The sequence below is a fragment of the Leucoraja erinacea genome, chromosome 23, assembly GCF_028641065.1.
Source record: "Leucoraja erinacea ecotype New England chromosome 23, Leri_hhj_1, whole genome shotgun sequence".
Lineage (NCBI taxonomy): Eukaryota > Metazoa > Chordata > Chondrichthyes > Rajiformes > Rajidae > Leucoraja > Leucoraja erinaceus.
The window spans coordinates 2050816-2070753 of NC_073399.1; the positions used below are offsets into that span (position 1 = coordinate 2050816).

The 19938-nt window shown below is 39.6% G+C and overlaps 1 protein-coding gene across 1 annotated transcript in view; it reads right to left on the minus strand.

Annotated features, from left to right (window-relative positions):
* Positions 1 to 19938, minus strand: part of LOC129708102 (protoheme IX farnesyltransferase, mitochondrial) — a 97523-nt gene that overhangs the window by 68139 nt on the left and 9446 nt on the right. Inside the window, exons 2-3 of the mRNA XM_055653662.1 lie at positions 17301 to 17440; positions 4416 to 4737 (exon numbers count right to left, since the gene is read on the minus strand). Of these exons, the coding sequence (XP_055509637.1) occupies positions 4416 to 4737; positions 17301 to 17440 (462 nt within the window). The remainder of the gene's footprint in view (positions 1 to 4415; positions 4738 to 17300; positions 17441 to 19938) is intronic.

The following is a 19938-nucleotide window of genomic DNA, read 5'->3' on the forward strand; positions in this document are numbered from 1 at the left end:
TTATGTAAACAGCAGAAAATTAATAAAAATGCTGATTTTAAAATCAACAAAATTGAATTAGAAGTCAAAAGTCACAATGAAACTGGCTTTTCCTATTTAGTCTGTGAAAAGTACAAAATTAATTTCCCAATGTAATTGAAGTGGCCAGTAGCAGATGGGTAGTTAATTAAATTTCAAACATAGATTTGCTCTGTACATTTGTTACAATCATTTTGCCGACACAACTGATCTGTGTAAAAGGCAAGTGGAAAACTAATGGTGTTTAGTTGCTACCACTGACCTTGCAAGATATATTTCATCCCATAAATGTAATTGCAACAGCAATTAAATTGTTTTAATGGATTTGTTCAGTTAATTATTATAAATTGTCAAATAACCGAACTAGCATCTACTTTGGGTAGCCTATAAATGAGCCCTACCGAGAAAACTCTCTTCCCATGTCACACAAACGAATTGTATGGCTTTTAAAACTGCAGATGCTGGAAAATCGAAGGTAGACAAAAGTGCTGGAGAAACTCAGCGGGTGCTGCTGCATCTATGGAGCTAAGGAAATAGGCAACATTTCGGGACGAAACCATTGTATGACTTTACTAGATTCAAACTCTATAGCAAATAATACATTCCAAGGGAATAAAGGTAACAGTAAATTAAATTAACTTAAATGGCAATGCCATTGCAGAAAACCAATGATTCATTTATCTAGACGTTCTGCACTTGCAAACATTATATAATGCATGGAATAAGAATTGTTGCTTGGATAAATATTATCTTCAAATGAATATTTTCAATCCAAAGATATTCAACAACTCGATTGTGATAGATTCAAGCCACAAAATGAAGTTACTCTTTTAACAGATCAATTTCTTCATAGTTCAGTAATAATATACACATCCAAAATGAGTGAAAGCATATAGAAGTCAAAAGTATCACCCGGATCATCTTTGTTTCCGTCTCAATAATAGCTAACGGCTTGGTGTCGGTTGATGAGACTAAGGCTTTACTATGATCAGGCAATGCTATACTTCAAAAAAATTAACTGCATTAGCTTTTCTGCTGAATTGGAACATTCAAAGACCATGGGAGATCATATCAATAAATACATTTTCCTTTTGATATTTTAATCATGTTACTTCCAGTATTTTGGCATCTTAGACAAATTAATGAAATTAAATTAATGTACAAGTTTGTAGGTCAATTGGTTTGGTAAAATTGCCCCAAGTGTGTGTAGGATAGTGTTAGTGTGCGGGGATCACTGGTCAGCGCGGACTCAGTGGGCTGAAGGGCCTGTTTCTGCACAGCATCTCCAAACTAAAACAAAAGTAAACACTCAGCAAATTGCACAAAATCTGAGGAAAGGGAAACAGAATTAAAATTCCAGTGAGGCCACATTTGGAGTATTATGTTCAGTTTTTGTCACCGTGCTATAGGAAAGAAGTTAAGTTGGATAGAGTGAAGAGAAGATTTAAGAGGATGTTGCCAGGACCCAAGAGCATGTGCTATAGGGAGAGTTAAGGCAGGCTAGGACTTTAGTCCTTAGAGTGCAGAAAGATGAGGAGTGATCTCACAGAAATGTATCAAAATAAAGGGGAAAATAGATCGGGTAGGTTCACATGGTCTTGTACCTAGAGTAGGGAAATCAAGATCCAGAGAACATAGGGTGAAGGTGAGAGGGGAAAGATTTGATAAGATTTGATATTTGCCAAAATGGGATTCCCCTTTGTTTTTGTGGAACTAAAAGATGCTACAAACAATAACATGTGCAGGAAAAGCATGGAGCTCTGTGGTATTCTGGCCAATAGGACTCTTAGCTAACACTTGGGCGAAATAAAAATAATGTCTTCTTTCTGTACTTGAGGCATTGCAATGCAGAAACGTAGTGGCCATTTCAAAACCAAAGCATCAAATGGTTGGCGCTGAATCATTTTGTGATATTCTGAACATCAGAAAGGGTGCCCAGCCGGCAGTCTGTGCGTTTTTTCATTCTTTTTGTTATTTTTTAGTGTGTTAAAAGTTTGTTTTAATGTTCTTCGGTTTGTTTTATGTGGGGGAGGGGGGAGATATCGGGGGAACTTTTTTTTTTCAAGCTCTTACCTTCCCGGAGATGTGATTAATTTTCGGATCACATTCTCTGGGCGCTCTGCCACCTACCATCGATAGGGCTGGAAGCCCTCGGACTGTCGTGAGCCCCACCGCGGGGCGTAGACTTAACACCGGAGCTGATCCCTTGCCTGGGCTCACTCCCACCGTGGAATCAACATCATGGGCCCGTAGTCTCGGGTGAGGCTGAGTCAGGAGCTCCAGCGTCGTGGAAGGTTCGACCAGCCCTGACGCGAGGTTCCATCGCCCGGCATGGGGGAGCTGACAATGCGGGAGCTTGATCGCCTTGACGCGGAGAGCCCGAACGCCGCCGGCTACGGGAGTCAAGATCGTCCCGTCAACAGGGGCTTGAGGCCCACGACCGAGGAAGAACAGAAGGAAGAGCCTTGAACTATATTTCACCTTCCATCACAGTGAGGAATGTGGAGGAGTCACTGTGGTGGATGTTCATGTTAAAATGTGTTTTTGAGTGATCTGTTGCTTTTTATTGTATGACTGACCTGGCCAATGAAATTCCTCATATGTTGCAAAACATACTTGGCGAATAAAGTGTGATTCTGATAAATACCCGTTAGATTATTCCTTTTAATAATGTCTCACCAGGCAAATTTATTATCTCTGCCATCCATGCTACAAATCATCTTACAAAATCAAGAGAATTAATAAGGGACCTTCTTTTCTCAAAACAACCTCGAAGGCATTTGTGTCAACAGATTGGATGAATTGATATAAACTTAAACACTGACACTTTTGGCCAAACTCTTTCTTACAGCACATTCCTAACAATCAGGTGTGCTGTGCACCAGTTTGCTTTTATGAGCTTCTGCATTTCAGGTCTTGAAGCCTGACATGCAATTTACCATAACAGTTGCAATGTTTTTGAATGAGTAACAACTTAATGTCAGGCTTCAAAATAATTGAGTTTTTAAATGCTGTAAACTCTGAACTCTAAGACATCAAAATTCATGATATGGGAACAGCAATCATCTTCTGCACGGCAACTCAACATTTAACGATAACCTCCACATAACGAAAGACTTGTGCATTTGTGAAAAGCCAACTCTGCAATTACTTTTGAAAACTAATAGCCCAAACTTGGTCTAGTTCTTAGAAGTGCTTTAGGATTCTAAAAGTCCGGACCTCAGGAGGGTAAAATGAAATCACAGAAACATGAAAATTGAAACATAATATTACTAGTTTCTATAAAGATCAGGTGGAGAAGATGAAAGGTTAACTTTGAGATACAGCATGGAAACAGGCCGTTTGACCCATGAGCCCACCCTGACCATCGGTCACCTGTTCACATTAGATGTATGTTATCCCATGTTTGCATCCACTCCTTACACACTAGGGTCAGTTTGCAGAGGCCAATTATCCTCCAAACCCACACATCTTTGGGATATGGAAGGAAACAGAAGCATCCAGAGATAATTCACATGATCACAGTGGGAACGTGCAAACTCCACACAGACAGCACGCGAGGTCCAGAATGAATCCAGGTTACTGCTGCTGTGCGGCAGGAGCTCTACCAGCTGTAAACAGGTATAATTCAGTCGACTTCTTTTAGAAACACAGTGAATGGCAGGGCACTGGAGAGTGTTGTAGAACAGTAGGACCTAGGAGTGCAAGTACATCATTCCTTGAAAGTGGCAGATAGATAGTGTAGTCAAGAAAGTTTTGGCACACTGGCTTCATTGTGAAGACAGGAATTTAACTCCATATTAAATGCTATCTAAGCCATCTGCAACCGATAGATTGATGTGGAGAAGATCAAGGTTGATCCCTTATGTTGGCACACTCACTACCTGCCACAGATCAATCAATGGGCAAACAACATGGAGGAAGAGAGAAGTCTTGGAATTCATGTCAATAAATCCAAGATGAATACTAGTTTCTAAAATCGGCCAGGACATGGGAAGAGAGATCATACGAGAGCCTCCCTACAGTAATTTATAAACTGGTCCCACGCAAAGCACCAAAACCACATTGTAAACTATAATTAATTAATGACTTGAGGGACTTCAAGTGATGAGTGAGCCAAATTTCTGGCTTGAAATATATGAGATTAAAATTTGCTGCAAATTAAAAATGTACTAGTACTGTTTTTTTTTAAATCAGGAAATGCCCTTAAGTAATTCTATTTTTTGGGCTTTCATGTAGGGATATCATTTGGCAAAGTGTTTTATTTTGCACTTGGCAAATCTATTGAGCAAAAGAGTGGCAATATAAAATTAATCTCTTTCAGAAGAATGAAATCAGCTTCTAAAGACACAGTTCTCTCCATATTAATAGGGGTGTGTGATAGCATCATGCAGTACCTGTGAGTTTTATTTTAGATAGCTTTGCATAGATCCCTGGTAGATCTGCGAGTTGCACTTTCACCTCGTTCCACTGTTTGCCTTTTCGATTATCTTGGGAAGTTCCTTTATCGTCAGCTACTTCTTCCATTCCTGCTTTCCCAGGGATTTGTTCTTCATCCTCATGAAGACTGGACGGATATGGTGTAATTGTGGGAACTTGTTGAACTGATCGTACAACAACATCATTGATCAGAGGTGACTTCTCTGGAAAAGGTGCTGATGATGGTTCAGCTTTGGGTTTTGCACGTTGGTACAGTCCTTTATCAACTTTGGTAACATACTGCAGAAGAAAGAAACAATGAAACCATTCAGGTACAAAGTCAGCAGAACAAATAAACAAATTAAATCCACAGTGGATTGCTTTCCAAAACAATATTTAAAAAAACAATCTAAATGACTGTCTGCTATTTAACTTTAATTTGTTGCAACTTGATAGTAAATTACAGATTGTGTTGCTCTTAAATAGATAATCGCATAAAATGCTGAGGATAAATATCCACAATATAATTATTCATCCCAGAGAATTGTTTTATTTTTCACCTTTTGAAAGAACATCAACCATTTTGATACAGAACACAAAATTATTTCATGTCAAGAGCTGCTTGAAGCTTGTACATTCACAGACCATCAGAAACAAATCAACAATTTTACCTGTTGTATTGTTAATAAAAACAATTGCTTGCCGCATATGGGAAAGCAAAAGTATGAAAACAAAGTTACTGGGTATTAAGAAAATATTATATTTGTTGGGTTATAACTGTATATATCGACTAAATTAATTTTCATCTTTATTGTTGTCTTAACCGAGCAGCTAATGTACAAATCACACTCAATTTGCAACTATTATGATGTACTGATCCAACCGCTAAGATTTAAAATGAATAGACTTGTCAAAATCGTCAAGACACTCCATTAATTAAACATTATGGTGGGAATTAATAATGACGTGTGTAGATCAAGCTGCATTCCTGAAGCATTCAAATATACTACAAAAGTCTATGGCTGACATTTATTTAACTGATCTAGAAAACGTAAAGAAAATAAAACATTGTCACTTTGGGTACCGATTGGCATAGTTATTTATTGTTAATATCAGCGTACAGATTTTGAATGAGAGTATGACTAACAAAGTGCTATTAAAATGTCAATATAAAACCCATCCAGTCCAAAGGCTGGTATATGTATCCATATGAATCTATAGCAGATAATTGCATTAAGAATGATGCTAAAAAGCTGAGAAGTTTCAATATATATACCAATATACGAGAAGGCACAAAATGCTAGAGTAACTCAGCGGGACAGGCAGCTTCTCTGGAGAGAGGCAATGGGTGACGTTTCAGGTCGAGACCCTCTTCAGAAGTGTCAATTTACCAGGAAGTGTGAAACGTGGCCTGTTCGGATTAAAACAAAGTAACGGCAGAGTAACTCAGTGGGTCAGGAAGTATCCTATCACTGATGGTGCCAGGTCTACTGAGTTACTCCAGCATTGTGCGTTTTACTCAAGATGCAGTTCTTTGGGTCCACTGTTCAGATTAGAAAAAATGAAGCCACTAGCAATTTCGCAATGGCTTATGGAACAAATTCAAACAAAGAACATTACTGATGGCACAGTGCCTCCAGAAAGCATGGTGTGCACTGGAGATACCTAGATCTTCATGACAATAAGGAACAATCTCCTCTAAGCAAACATGCTTTGAATAATAGCTGGGATCTAAAGTTGACTGCATCGAGATGCATTGTTTGTTCGTGATCAGTAGAGGTAGGGATTATCAGTGATGAAGAATGCAACACCATATTTCACCCTTGGCACTGTCAATCAGCTTTAACCATTTCCCAAATCAGCTGATGGCTCATAAAAAATGCAGAATAAATCTCCATCCAAGTATTGCAATTCCATTCTCTGAAGAAAAATCTTAACTGAATCAGTGTATTACATTCGCTGTTCTCCGTTTCAATTATGCTTCTGAATTCTTTCAACAAAACTGGCAATTTAATGACTGAATAATAAGTTCTGAATGATGGGCAATTTTGTTCATTGTGAATCTGATTAAAAAAATACCCATTTGTTCCACATAAAACCGCTTGCATCTGGCAGACAGGAAGCTTTCTTGCAACTATTTATATTGAAATGTAAAACTAGTAAATGCACCATATGGTAAATCACTGAGACACCATGCAAATCATAATTTCAAAAATGACAGCATGGTATTGAGAAAACTGAGCAGATTAATGAGCTGTGGGTTATCATATTTCAGATCAAAACATAAGTTCTAAAAACAATTTGCAACACTGGCCATCCAAAGTTTCATATTCCTCAATTATTTATCTATTTAAAACTACAGTCTTCTCTCAATTATCCAGGGCTCAAAGAAAACAGAGACAAGACAATTAATCCCTGGTACATTGGATGAATGACAGAAGCTGCAGAACCCGACACAAATATTCCATATGTTGACATGAGAAGATATTCATGCTCTTGAGAAGGAGTAATCCCGATCAACAAGACAGCCCAAGCCCACTAGTCCTGGTGCACATGGAAATGTGGTGCAAACCATTCTTTAAAAGTTCAGTACTGATTCCTGGCCAAAATAATCAACTGGTTTATTCTTTTAAAAGAGTGTATTTTATTAATTCTAGTTTAGTTTACTTTAATTTAGACACAGCATGGAAACAGGCACTTTGGCCCACCATGTCCGTGCCGACCAGCGATATCTGTACACTAACACAATCCTACACACACTAGGGACAATTTACAGTTGTACCAAAGCCAATTAACCAACAAACCTGTTTGACTATGGAGTGTGGAAGGAAACCAGAGCAGCTGAGAAATCTCACGCAGGATACAGGGACCCTGCTAATCTGGGTCTGGGTTTATGTGAGCCAGTTGTATTTGGAGAATATTTCAGCATGTGCCGCAAGTGCAGTAAGGAGAGGCTAATGCTGAAATGTTATGCTAATACAACTGGTTCAGGATGAGGTGTTCCATACCAGGACATCTAAGATGTCCTCATTCTTTCGGAAATGGGATTTCCCGCTTCCGTCATAGATGAGGCCCTCACACGCGTCTCCTCTGTACCCCAGAGCTCCAACCTTGCTCCCCCTCCCCCTAGTCGCAACAGGGATAGAGTGCCCCCCCCGTCCTTACCTTCCACCCAATCAGCCGTTGCATACAGCACATAATGGTAAGACATTTTCGCCACCTCCAACGGGATCCCACCTCCAGTCACATCTTCCCATCTCCACCCTTTTCCGCTTACGCATAAACTGCTCCCTCCACAACACCCTGGTTAACTCATCTGTTCCCACCCAAACCACCCCTTCCCCAGGTACCTTCCATTGCAACACCTGTCTTTATACCTCCTCCCTCGACTCTGTCCAGGAACCCAGACAGTCCTTTCAGGTTAGGCAGAGGTTTGCTTGCACCTCCTCCAACCCCATCTACTGTATCTGTTGCTCAAGATGTGGACTGATACATCGGCAAGACAGAACATAGACAAGGCAATCGTTTCGCTGAACACCTTCGCTCTGTCTGCCTGGACCTATCTGATCTCCCGGTTGCTAAACATTTTAATTCTCCTTCCCATTCCTACACTGACCTTTCTGTCTTAGGCCTCTTCCATTGTCAGTATGAGGTTAAACGCAAATTGGAGGGAGAGCATCTCATATTTCGCTTGGGTAGCTTACAACGCAGTGATCTGAATATTGACTTCACTAACTTCAAGTAATACTGGCATTCACTCTCTCTCCATTCATCCCCCACCCATCGCACCAGCTTCTTGTTCTCACCCAACAACAGCTAACAATCGCCTGTTTCCTTTATCACTACTTTTTTGCATATCTTTTATCCGTTGTTCTATGTCTCTCTACATCATCGTCTTTCACTCTTGTTTCCCTTTCCCGTGACTTTCAGTCTGAAGAAGGGTCTTGGCCCAAAAGGCCATCCATTCCTTTTCTCCAGAGATTCAGCCTGTCCCGCTAAGTTACTGCAGCTTTTTGTGTCTTATCTTCGGTATGAATATTAAATTGTCTAACTTCAAGGAATCCTTGCATCCCCTCTCCATCCCTCTCCCGCCCTAGTCATCGTACTAGTTTCATTGTTGTCCTGCTGAGTATCACCGTTTGCATCACTTGTTAACACATTCTCTGCAGCCAACAATGAACCACAGCTCTTAGGCCTCTAGCTTTTTGTGTTATAGCCATGATATTTCTTGGTCTATTTTCCAGCACCAGCAGCATGTAACATTTTGTCAGTAGCACGCCATGTTCAGAAGTGTCTATAATTACAGCCATCAGAAAAAATCTGTTGGAAAGCAACTCCCCACCATTAGCCTGTTAAATTGCCAAGTAGCAGTCCTCGTTGAATGTTTACGAAGCAAAGTCTTCAAATCGAAGCTAAACATGATACCAAAGTGCATTTATTTTTAATGAAAGACTGCAATGGATTCATCAGTCCTTGAAGAATTTAAGATTTTTCTTCCCCAAATACAAACAAGTTAAGCAATCAAAATAATAATTAAAAATAATCACTCACATAAGAGCACAAGCTAAAATATAGGTTTTAGCGTGTAGGTGCCTTTCTTCACTTCATGTCTAAATATAGTCTTGTTGTGGCAAAACATAAGCTTGATAATAATAATGCACAACTCAAAGTATATACGCTTAAAGCCACGGGCAAAAATCAAAACTCGAAGAGTTCTGCTCATTTTCTACCAACAATACAGGCCGAGACAAGACCACAAGCTTTGAAAAGAGCAGCTGTCTCTTAATGCCCTTAAAGTTTCTGAATATTTTGCACCATTTTCTGGAATTATCTCCCACTGATCTGATGACTTATCTGAACCAATATTTTAATTTACGTACCAGAAATAATTTTCATATTTACTTGTAAGGCCATTAATTCATCTTTGGACTTTAGAAATACTGTGCAGAAACAGGCCCTTCAGCCCATCAAGTCTGTGCCGACCAGTAATTACCCGATACACTAACATTATCCTACATACTAGGAACGATTTTACATCTTTTTACCGAAGCCAATTAACCTACAAACCTTTTCTGTCTTTGGAATGTGGGAGGAAACCGGGGCACCTGGAGAAAACCCACACGTCACAGGGAGAATGTACAAACTCCGTATAGACAGCACCCATAGTCAGGATTGAACCCAGGTCTCTGGCGCTGTAAGGCAGAAAATCTACCACTGTGCCACTATGCCGCCTACAATCTTATTAGGAATATTCCTTTAAGGATATGTGGAAAACAGCCATTTTCTAAAACACAGCTGACCATTCCACTGCAAACTTCCTCTCAACGTCAGTAAAACAAAGGAACGAGTGTTGACTTTGGACAGAGGAAGGTTGTGGATCTGCAAACCTGTCTCCAACTCTGGGACGATGGTGGAGAGAGACAAAAACTTGAAATTCCTGGGCGCGCATCTCCTTGAAGATCTATCCCGGATCCAGCTCACTGATGCAATCTTAAACAAAGCCCACCAATGCCTCTATTTCCTGAGAAGATTTTCTACAGCATGTTGATTGGTTACTTCACGTTGAATGCCCAAGAATGAACAAGATTACAAAAAAGTAGTGAGTACACCACAGGTACAGTCCTCCCCAAAAACTATGGCAACCAGCATCATCAGAGACCCACACCGCCCTGGCCATACTTTTATCTCTCTCCTGCCATTGGAAAGAAGGTATAGTGAGGCTAAAAACTAATGTCCTGTTTCAGGAGCAGCTTCTTCCCTACTACCATCATGTGTTTAAAATAGTACAACGTGCGAATAAGCTCCAAACTACATTGACTTGGGCGCATTGTATTTGTTTTTAAATTAATATTTTATATATACACTGAACTTTTTTGTTGTTTATTATGGTCTTTACACGGTAAACTTTACAGAGTACCATCTTTACGTATCTTTTGTGCTGCTGCAAGTAGGAATTTCGTTGTTCCGTTTCAGGTTATGACAAAAAACACTCTTGACTGTTTGCATTGTCAGACTTTTAATCAAGGCATCAATAAATGATGCTTATTTCTTTAAAACTTAGATAGGTCAAAGCCAAGATCTTCCATCTTTGCCACTAATATAAACAACTTTCTCCTCTCCAGCCCCCATCTTTAGGCTAAATCGGAATTTTCTACACCAGACAGATTTTACGCAGAAGCCAATTAACCTACAAACCTGCACCTCTATGTGGAAGGAAACCAGAGCACCTGGAGGCAATGCAAGCGATCACTGGGAGAATGTACAAACTCCGTACAGACAGCCCCCAACAAGGATCGAACCTGCGTCTCTGGCACTATAAGGCTGCAACTCTATTGCTGCTCTGCCACTGTGCTAAATGCATTCACAATGTACTTTATAACTTGTGTGATTCAAGTTTGAATTTTGATCCAATCAAATTATTGAGCCTTCAAAGGGACATTTTCATAAACTATTTCATAACTTTGCCAGTTTTAATCGTTACATTGGTATAACATGTAAATAAATTGCGGCACAAAAGCATTAATGTACGTGGATGTTATATGTATCACTGAAAGAATCAATTCACTGCCCAGTTAGGATTTATCGCAATGGCAGTCCAATCAGCACTCTATCAGCTGTGACTGAAGTATAATTCTTTGAATACTTCACATTAGGTTTGTTCACATACTCAATCACAACATGAAAGAAGTGGAACAATGCAAGAATGCAACCACACAATATAGCGATCAGTGATACTTTTCTTCTGATCTAGCTGGCCAATATTTTAAAATCACCCACAATGTAAACTAAATCATTTCAACTCAAGGTAGGAGTCCGGATACACGACTCACAGATTAAACAATATACCTCTCCTCGAGTGGAGTAAAATAAATAGTAAATCCTCCTGAAATGTGAACAAAGGAGGCAGAAATTATAATGCAATTCAGCTTTTGCACGAGTAAAGACGATTGAGATAGAAGAGGTAGTCACGTTCCTGAAAAAAAGAGAATCTTGATAACTGGGCATTAATAACAAAGATAGGGAGAAGAGGATAAATGCAAATGAGAAAGGAAGTTATAATAAAGGAAAAATAATTGCATAATACACAACAGCAAAAAAACATTAAAATGCTCAAAATGTTTTATACTTGTGTGCTACCTGGTATTACTACTTCTCAATCAGCTGGAGCACTGTTGGAACAGAGAATACTTAACACAAACGACCCACTTCTGCCTACTCAAAATCGAAAGGGGACCCATTTTAACCTGTACTTGCCCTGTAGAAAGACACAAAAAGCTGGAGTAACTCAGCGGGACAGACAGCATATCTGGACAGAAGGAATGGGTGACGTTCTGAAACATTTCCTTCTATCCAGAGATGCTGTCTGTCCCGTTGAGTGACTCCAGCTTTTATGTGTCTATTTTCGGTTTAAACCAGCATCTGCAGTTCCATCTTACACATCTTGTCCTGTCATGACTCTATTCTTTCTTTCCTTGTCTTTTCCTATTTACATCCATGACATCTTAAAGCAACCCCCACCGTCTGGAAGTTTTCAGTTTTTGGTCCCAACTGGCTCATGGGCATCCAATCTCTTTACAAATCTACCTCACGTCAGAATCATCTGAAGACTCTTCATTTTTTTTTTCCTTGACAGAAAGTCCAACTTCACCATCATCTGCCCTCAGTTGGCTGAACTCATTTTCTCATTGAACTCACTTCCCCTAAATCAAAAGTGTACCTGCAAGAGTCCACACTATACTCATCTCTGTAGAAAATGTGAAGCAGATTTTGTTTCAATCCTTCAGAAAACCTCTCCCCTGCCTTTTATTCTGGTACACTGATCCAGATCCTGATCTTGAACATCATCGTCTTTGCTGAAAATTCTACCCAGGTCTCACTTTCAACCTCTAACTCCTCCTTTCTTCTTTTTGGGACCTCTTTCTCTATCTCAAGAGATGGGTTATAACTATTACATCTATGTCCACAGATTCCGACAACTACATTTATTACAGCTCCTCTCACTCTGCTTCTTGTAAAAAGTCCATTCCATTCTCCGTTTCTCCAGCTCCAAGAAAACAGTTCATTCTCCGTTTCTCCAGCTCCAAGAAAACAGTTGTGATAATGGCGGTTTTTATACCAATGCTTCCAAGTTATCTTCCTTTTCCCTTCACTGTAATTTCTCCTTCCTGAAGTTGTCAGGGCTTCCACGTGTGAATTGTCCATGTCAGGCATTCTTGCTCTGAACAAGCATCTTCTCTTCACCTTCTGTTCCACTGGCCTCCACATTCAATGGATCATTCTCTGTAATCTAATCTTCTTTTCCTTATTCAGCATTCGGAAGGGAAAGTTCCTGCAGTGACTCCCAACACCCACTCTCTCTTTCACTGCACCTTCACTTGCAGCCACAGGAGATGCAACATTTGCCATTTTACCCCTTCCATTCCCAATTTGGATGAAGTGCAAGTTAGTTGCTAATTCAATGGATGAAAATATCAATTTACTTGCACTTCAACCAAATGTAAGAATGGCATTTGATGCTCACAACGTTATCTCTGCTGAATTGGAGAAACCCAAGTTAAGATTGGGTAACAGCTTTGCAGAATATGTCTGTCTATTCATCAAAGGTGATCTTGAACTACCAACAGTATCGCTTTATTTTTCCAAACGCTGTGAGCTCTCTGTGTTTGATATCTCATGTTCCATTGAAGCCGGGCCCAAGATCAAAGAACAACTTCCCATCTTCCATCAAGGTGCAGTACATACGTCAGTTATCACAAAGAATTTCATCTCCTGCCATTGGAAAGAAGGTATAGTGAGGCTAAAAACTAATGTCCTGTTTCAGGAGCAGCTTCTTCCCTACTACCATCATGTGTTTAAAATAGTACAACGTGCGAATAAGCTCCAAACTACATTGACTTGGGCGCATTGTATTTGTTTTTAAATTAATATTTTATATATACACTGAACTTTTTTGTTGTTTATTATGGTCTTTACACGGTAAACTTTACAGAGTACCATCTTTACGTATCTTTTGTGCTGCTGCAAGTAGGAATTTCGTTGTTCCGTTTCAGGTTATGACAAAAAACACTCTTGACTGTTTGCATTGTCAGACTTTTAATCAAGGCATCAATAAATGATGCTTATTTCTTTAAAACTTAGATAGGTCAAAGCCAAGATCTTCCATCTTTGCCACTAATATAAACAACTTCCTCCTCTCCAGCCCCCATCTTTAGGCTAAATCGGAATTTTCTACACCAGACAGATTTTACGCAGAAGCCAATTAACCTACAAACCTGCACCTCTATGTGGAAGGAAACCAGAGCACCTGGAGGCAATGCAAGCGATCACTGGGAGAATGTACAAACTCCGTACAGACAGCCCCCAACAAGGATCGAACCTGCGTCTCTGGCACTATAAGGCTGCAACTCTATTGCTGCTCTGCCACTGTGCTAAATGCATTCACAATGTACTTTGTAACTTGTGTGATTCGTTTGAATTTTGATCCAATCAAATTATTGAGCCTTCAAAGGAACATTTTCATAAACTATTTCATAACTTTGCCAGTTTTAATCGTTACATTGGTATAACATGTAAATAAATTGTGGCACAAAAGCATTAATGTACGTGGATGTTATATGTATCACTGAAAGAATCAATTCACTGCCCAGTTAGGATTTATCGCAATGGCAGTCCAATCAGCACTCTATCAGCTGTGACTGAAGTATAATTCTTTGAATACTTCACATTAGGTTTGTTCACATACTCAATCACAACATGAAAGAAGTGGAACAATGCAAGAATGCAACCGCACAATATAGCGATCAGTGATACTTTTCTTCTGATCTAGCTGGCCAATATTTTAAAATCACCCACAATGTAAACTAAATCATTTCAAATCAAGGTAGGAGTCCGGATACACGACTCACAGATTAAACAATATACCTCTCCCCGAGTGGAGTAAAATAAATAGTAAATCCTCCTGAAATGTGAACAAAGGAGGCAGAAATTATAATGCAATTCAGCTTTTGCACGGGTAAAGATGATTGAGATAGAAGAGGTAGTCTCGTTCCTGAAAAAAAGAGAATCTCGATAACTGGGCATTAATAACAAAGATAGGGAGAAGAGGATAAATGCAAATGAGAAAGGAAGTTATAATAAAGGAAAAAATAATTGCACAATACACAACAGCAAAAAAACATTAAAATCCTCAAAATGTCTTATACTTGTGTGCTACCTGGTATTACTACTTCTCAATCAGCTGGAGCACTGTTGGAACAGAGAATACTTAACACAAACGACCCACTTCTGCCGATTCAAAATCGAAAGGGGATCCATTTTAACCTGTACTTGCCCTGTAGAAAGACACAAAAAGCTGGAGTAACTCAGCAGGACAGACTGCATATCTGGACAGAAGGAATGGGTGACGTTCTGAAACATTTCCTTCTATCCAGAGATGCCGTCTGTCCCGTTGAGTGACTCCAACATTTTGTGTCTATTTTCAGTTTAAACCAGCATCTGCAGTTCCATCTTACACATCTTGTCCTGTCATGACTCTATTCTTTCTTTCCTTGTCTTTTCCTATTTACATCCATGACATCTTAAAGCAACCCCCACCGTCTGGAAGTTTTCAGTTTTTGGTCCCAACTGGCTCATGGGCATCCAATCTCTTTACAAATCTACCTCGCGTCAGAATCATCTGAAGACTCTTCATTTTTTTTTCCTTGACAGAAAGTCCAACTTCACCATCATCTGCCCTCAGTTGGCTGAACTCATTTTCTCGTTGAACTCACTTCCCCTAAATCAAAAGTGTACCTGCAAGAGTCCACACTATACTCATCTCTGTAGAAAATGTGAAGCAGATTTTGTTTCAATCCTTCAGAAAACCTCTCCCCTGCCTTTTATTCTGGTACACGGATCCAGATCCTGATCTTGAACATCATCGTCTGCTGAAAATTCTACCCAGATCTCACTTTCAACCTCTAACTCCTCCTTTCTTCTTTTTGGGACCTCTTTCTCTATCTCAAGAGATGGGTTATAACTATTACATCTATGTCCACAGATTCCGACAGCTACATTTATTACAGCTCCTCTCACTCTGCTTCTTGTAAAAAGTCCATTCCATTCTCCGTTTCTCCAGCTCCAAGAAAACAGTTCAAGATCAAGATTCAAGATTCAATTTAATTGTCATTTGGACCCCTTGAGGTCCAAACGAAATAACGTTGTGATAATGGCAGTTTTTATACCAATGCTTCCAAGTTATCTTCCTTTTCCCTTCACTGTAATTTCTCCTTCCTGAAGTTGCCAGGGCTTCCACGTGTGAATTGTCCATGTCAGGCATTCTTGCTCTGAACAAGCATCTTCTCTTCACCTTCTGTTCCACTGGCCTCCACATTCAATGGATCATTCTCTGTAATCTAATCTTCTTTTCCTTATTCGGCATTCTGAAGGAAAAGTTCCTGCAGTGACTCCCAACACCCACTCTCTCTTTCACTGCACCTTCACTTGCAGCCACAGGAGATGCAACATTTGCCATTTTACCCCTTCCATTCCCAATTTGGATGAAGTGCAAGTTAGTTGCTAATTCAATGGATGAAAATATCAATTTACTTGCACTTCAACCAAATGTAAGCATGGCATTTGATGCTCACAACGTTATCTCTGCTGAATTGGAGAAACCCAAGTTAAGATTGGGTAACAGCTTTGCAGAATATGTCCGTCTATTCATCAAAGGTGATCTTGAGCTACCAACAGTATCGCTTTATTCTTCCAAACGCTGTGAGCTCTCTGTGTTTGATATCTCATGTTCCATTGAAGCCGGGCCCAAGATCAAAGAACAACTTCCCATCTTCCATCAAGGTGCAGTACATACGTCAGTTATCACAAAGAATTTCAGATGATCCACTTTCCAGTTTGCACCAGCGTTGGCCAATTCTGCTAAGTTAAGTGTTTAAGAAGGAACTGCAGATCCTGGAAAATTGATGGTACAGACAAATGCTGGAAAAACTCAGCAGGTGCAGCAGCATCTATGGAGCGAAAGAAATAGGCAACGTTTCGATCCAAAACCCTTCTTCAGACCAGGTTTCGGCCCGAAACGTTGCCTATTTCCTTCGCTCCATGGATGCTGCTGCACCCGCTGAATTTCACCAGCATTTTTGTGTACCTCTGATAAGTTATGATAAGTAATGTTAATTTAATTTTTCTCTTTCCATGGATGCTGCCTAACTTCTGCCGATTTCCAGCATTCTCCTATTTCAGATTTTCAGCCATTATAGTGTTCTTTATCTCACACTTCCGGCATTTGTTTCTCTTTCCTCCGTCCGTATCAATCTCCCTCTGACGGATCAAGTGCATTGACAAGTCTTTGTTATCCTCTCTCAGTCAGCACACTACGTATCATTCAATCTCCATCGGTCTGCATCTAATTACAGACATTCCCTTTATTATTTCCACTCACCCCCTTTGCGCTAATTTAAAGCATTATATCACCATCCAGTATTGTAGAAATCCTGTAGCTATTAAACTATCATTATGTTTATAGAGATCACCAGCCAGCGATACACACACTACAGACAGTTTACGCCTATACCAAGCCAATTAACCTACAAATCTGTACGTCTTTGGAGCGTGGGAAGAAACTGAAGATCTCGGAGAAAACCCACACGGTCATGGTGAGAACATACAAACTCTGTGCAGACAGCACCCGTAGCCGGGATCGAACCCTGGACTCATTGCTGCAAACATTGTAAGGCAGCAACTCTTCCGCTGCGCCACCGTGCTGCATTCCTTCCCAGTTGTTTTATCCCCAATATACACTTGGCGAGGATTTCTATGTTGACAAACAAAAATTAACTTTGGCTGTTCTATACTCAAATATACCTACTAACCTGGCATTTAGGAAGGTAAAAATGTCGAATCTGGAGCCATTCCCCATTTCCTGATCTGTAGTGATGGACGAAAACCTTTAGAATTTGTTTGATGATGGCTATTTTGTGAAGAGGCTCGAAAACACACAAACCCAAGCGACCTAAGTAAGGGGAAGAAAGCAAACTATTACTCTACAGGAAAGAAAACGTATACTTTAAATATACCATCCATTCAGTTGACAGAATCTCAGGATTTACTCAAATACAAATTATTTATTATATATCATTTTGCACACAATCTTTCCATTCCCTTTTGGCAAACACACTTCAGATAATCAGGATGGTTGAGAATTTTTCATCAGCTACTCTTTCATATTTAGTTTGTGTCCAAGATGGCTGTCGGAAGGGAGAGTGGACGCTGGCGCGGTTTGGATGCCGCTGCTCTCTCTTTACATTGTGTTTTTGATTTTTTATCTTTGGATCGAATTCTGGCTTTAATTTGTGTATTGGTGATGTCTTTATTATTTATTTTATTCCAATTATATGTTTTTTTACTCTTGTTAATTTCTGTAAGGTGTCCTTGAGACTTTTGAAAGGCGCCCACAAATAACATTTATTATTATTATTATTATTATATTTGGTTAAGTGGAGTTTTAGGATGGTGGCGTGTGATATACAAGTTCCACACAACCATGAATAATCATCATATTAATATAACAAATTTCTCGATGGTGGCAGGCTAATGTTATGTTAAAACAGGTTATCGCACAATAGACTGAACAAATGACAAGCTTTGGATTGAGTGTAGGTGACAGAAAGCAGTGACCCATTAAATCAGATACATCTTCTTCACTCCCTCTAAATGTGTTGATCAGCTGAAGTTTGTTTCCTGATCATTTTGGTGCAGCTTTCTGCATAATTAAAGTGACCCGGGGAGCACCACAATTAGTAGCAACTCTTTCAGAATCCATGATTAATCTCTTTAATTTATCCCATGGACAGTACCCCTTAGCCAATGTATTTACTAGCACACGAAAGTTATTGCTAAACTTTATTACTTACAATAATTTATTCATGAGATAAAGAATTTAATGGTTGTTTATGTAAACATATAATTTAAATTTTTTTTTTTTTTTTTAAAGAGATACTGTGTGGAAAATCAACCCGTACTATTCTGTACGCTAGGGACAATTTACAATTTTACCAATGCCAATTACCTCCAACCTTACGTCCTTGGAGTGAGGTAGGAAACGAGCACCCGGACAAAACCCACCGGATCACAGGAAGAATGTGCAAACTCCACATAGCCAGCACCTGTAGTCAGTGTCAAACCCAGGTCTCTGGCGTTGTAAGGCAACAAATATACAGCTGCGCCCCAATCTTAAGATTCAAGTTTTTCCACGATTAAACCAAATGTTTTTAAGTCACATTAAGATATTTGAATTATTTGTTAATTTTCCATATTGCAATGTACCCGTTGAATCTATGTTATACACTAAAACGGTCGGAAATGCAGTAATTTCTTAGAGAATCTCATCAATTTCATGTAGATTTTATCTTTTGTCAATGATGTGTCTTTATGCACAGTAGATCCCCGTTCATTCAAAACTCAAGAGCATAACTGATCGTTATAGCACTGAATTAAAACAAATAGTTTTCATTTACTACTTTATCACTGGCATTGTTTTGCCAATTCTACTCATATGCACATGAAACTTGTTATGAAATAATCAGACACAGATGTTTGACAAAAAAAAATCATAAAGCAACACATTGTTAAACAGTAATACTGGACACATTTCTTCCAAGAAATGAATTTCATGTTGTCATATTCATTGTTCCTGGAGAAACAAATCCAAATTAAAAGCATTAAACACAGATTGCTAAATGTTTTTTGCTGTGCTCCTCTGGAAAGAGAGATTTTTCTGCTGCCCCAAATTCTCTACTCTGAACATAAGCATTGTTTAAAAAGCTGCAGCTTTATTCCTGCCCCTACTCTGAATCCACCACATACTCATAACACCCCAACCACACCCAATTTGATAACTTAGGAATTTGGAGATTTGCTCATATTTCACAGTTGGAATGATATTCGGTATTTCAGAGAGGATTCTTTTGAACTTCTACAGGTCTACAGTAGAGAGCATATTGACTGGTTGCATCACGGCCTGGGTCAGCAACCTGAGAGCCCAGGATTGAAGACGACTGCAAAAAGTTGTGAGCAATGTCCAGTCCATCACGGCTTCTGACCTCGGGGGGGTGGTATGCGTGTGTGTGTGTGTGTGTGTGTGTGTGTGTGTGTGTGTGTGTGCGCGTGTGTGTGTGTGTGCGTGCGTGTGTCTATAAACTGTCCATTTACCAGAAGATTGAAACAAAACGTGGACTCTTCGTCTATAACTTAACATATGGCGTGCCAGAAAATTGAAACAAAACGCTGGACTCTTCAGTTTGAAGAAGGGTTTCGGCCCGAAACGGTGCCTATGTCCTTCGCCCCATAGATGCTGCTGCACCCGCAGAGTCTCTCCAGCTTTTTTGTTTAACCTTCGATTCTCCAGCATCTGCAGAATTCCCTCTAATTAATCATAATCATGGACTTTTCTCCGTTTTTTTTGCCTCGCCAGGAGATCGATTGCATTCGTCGAAACAGGGTGGACGACAT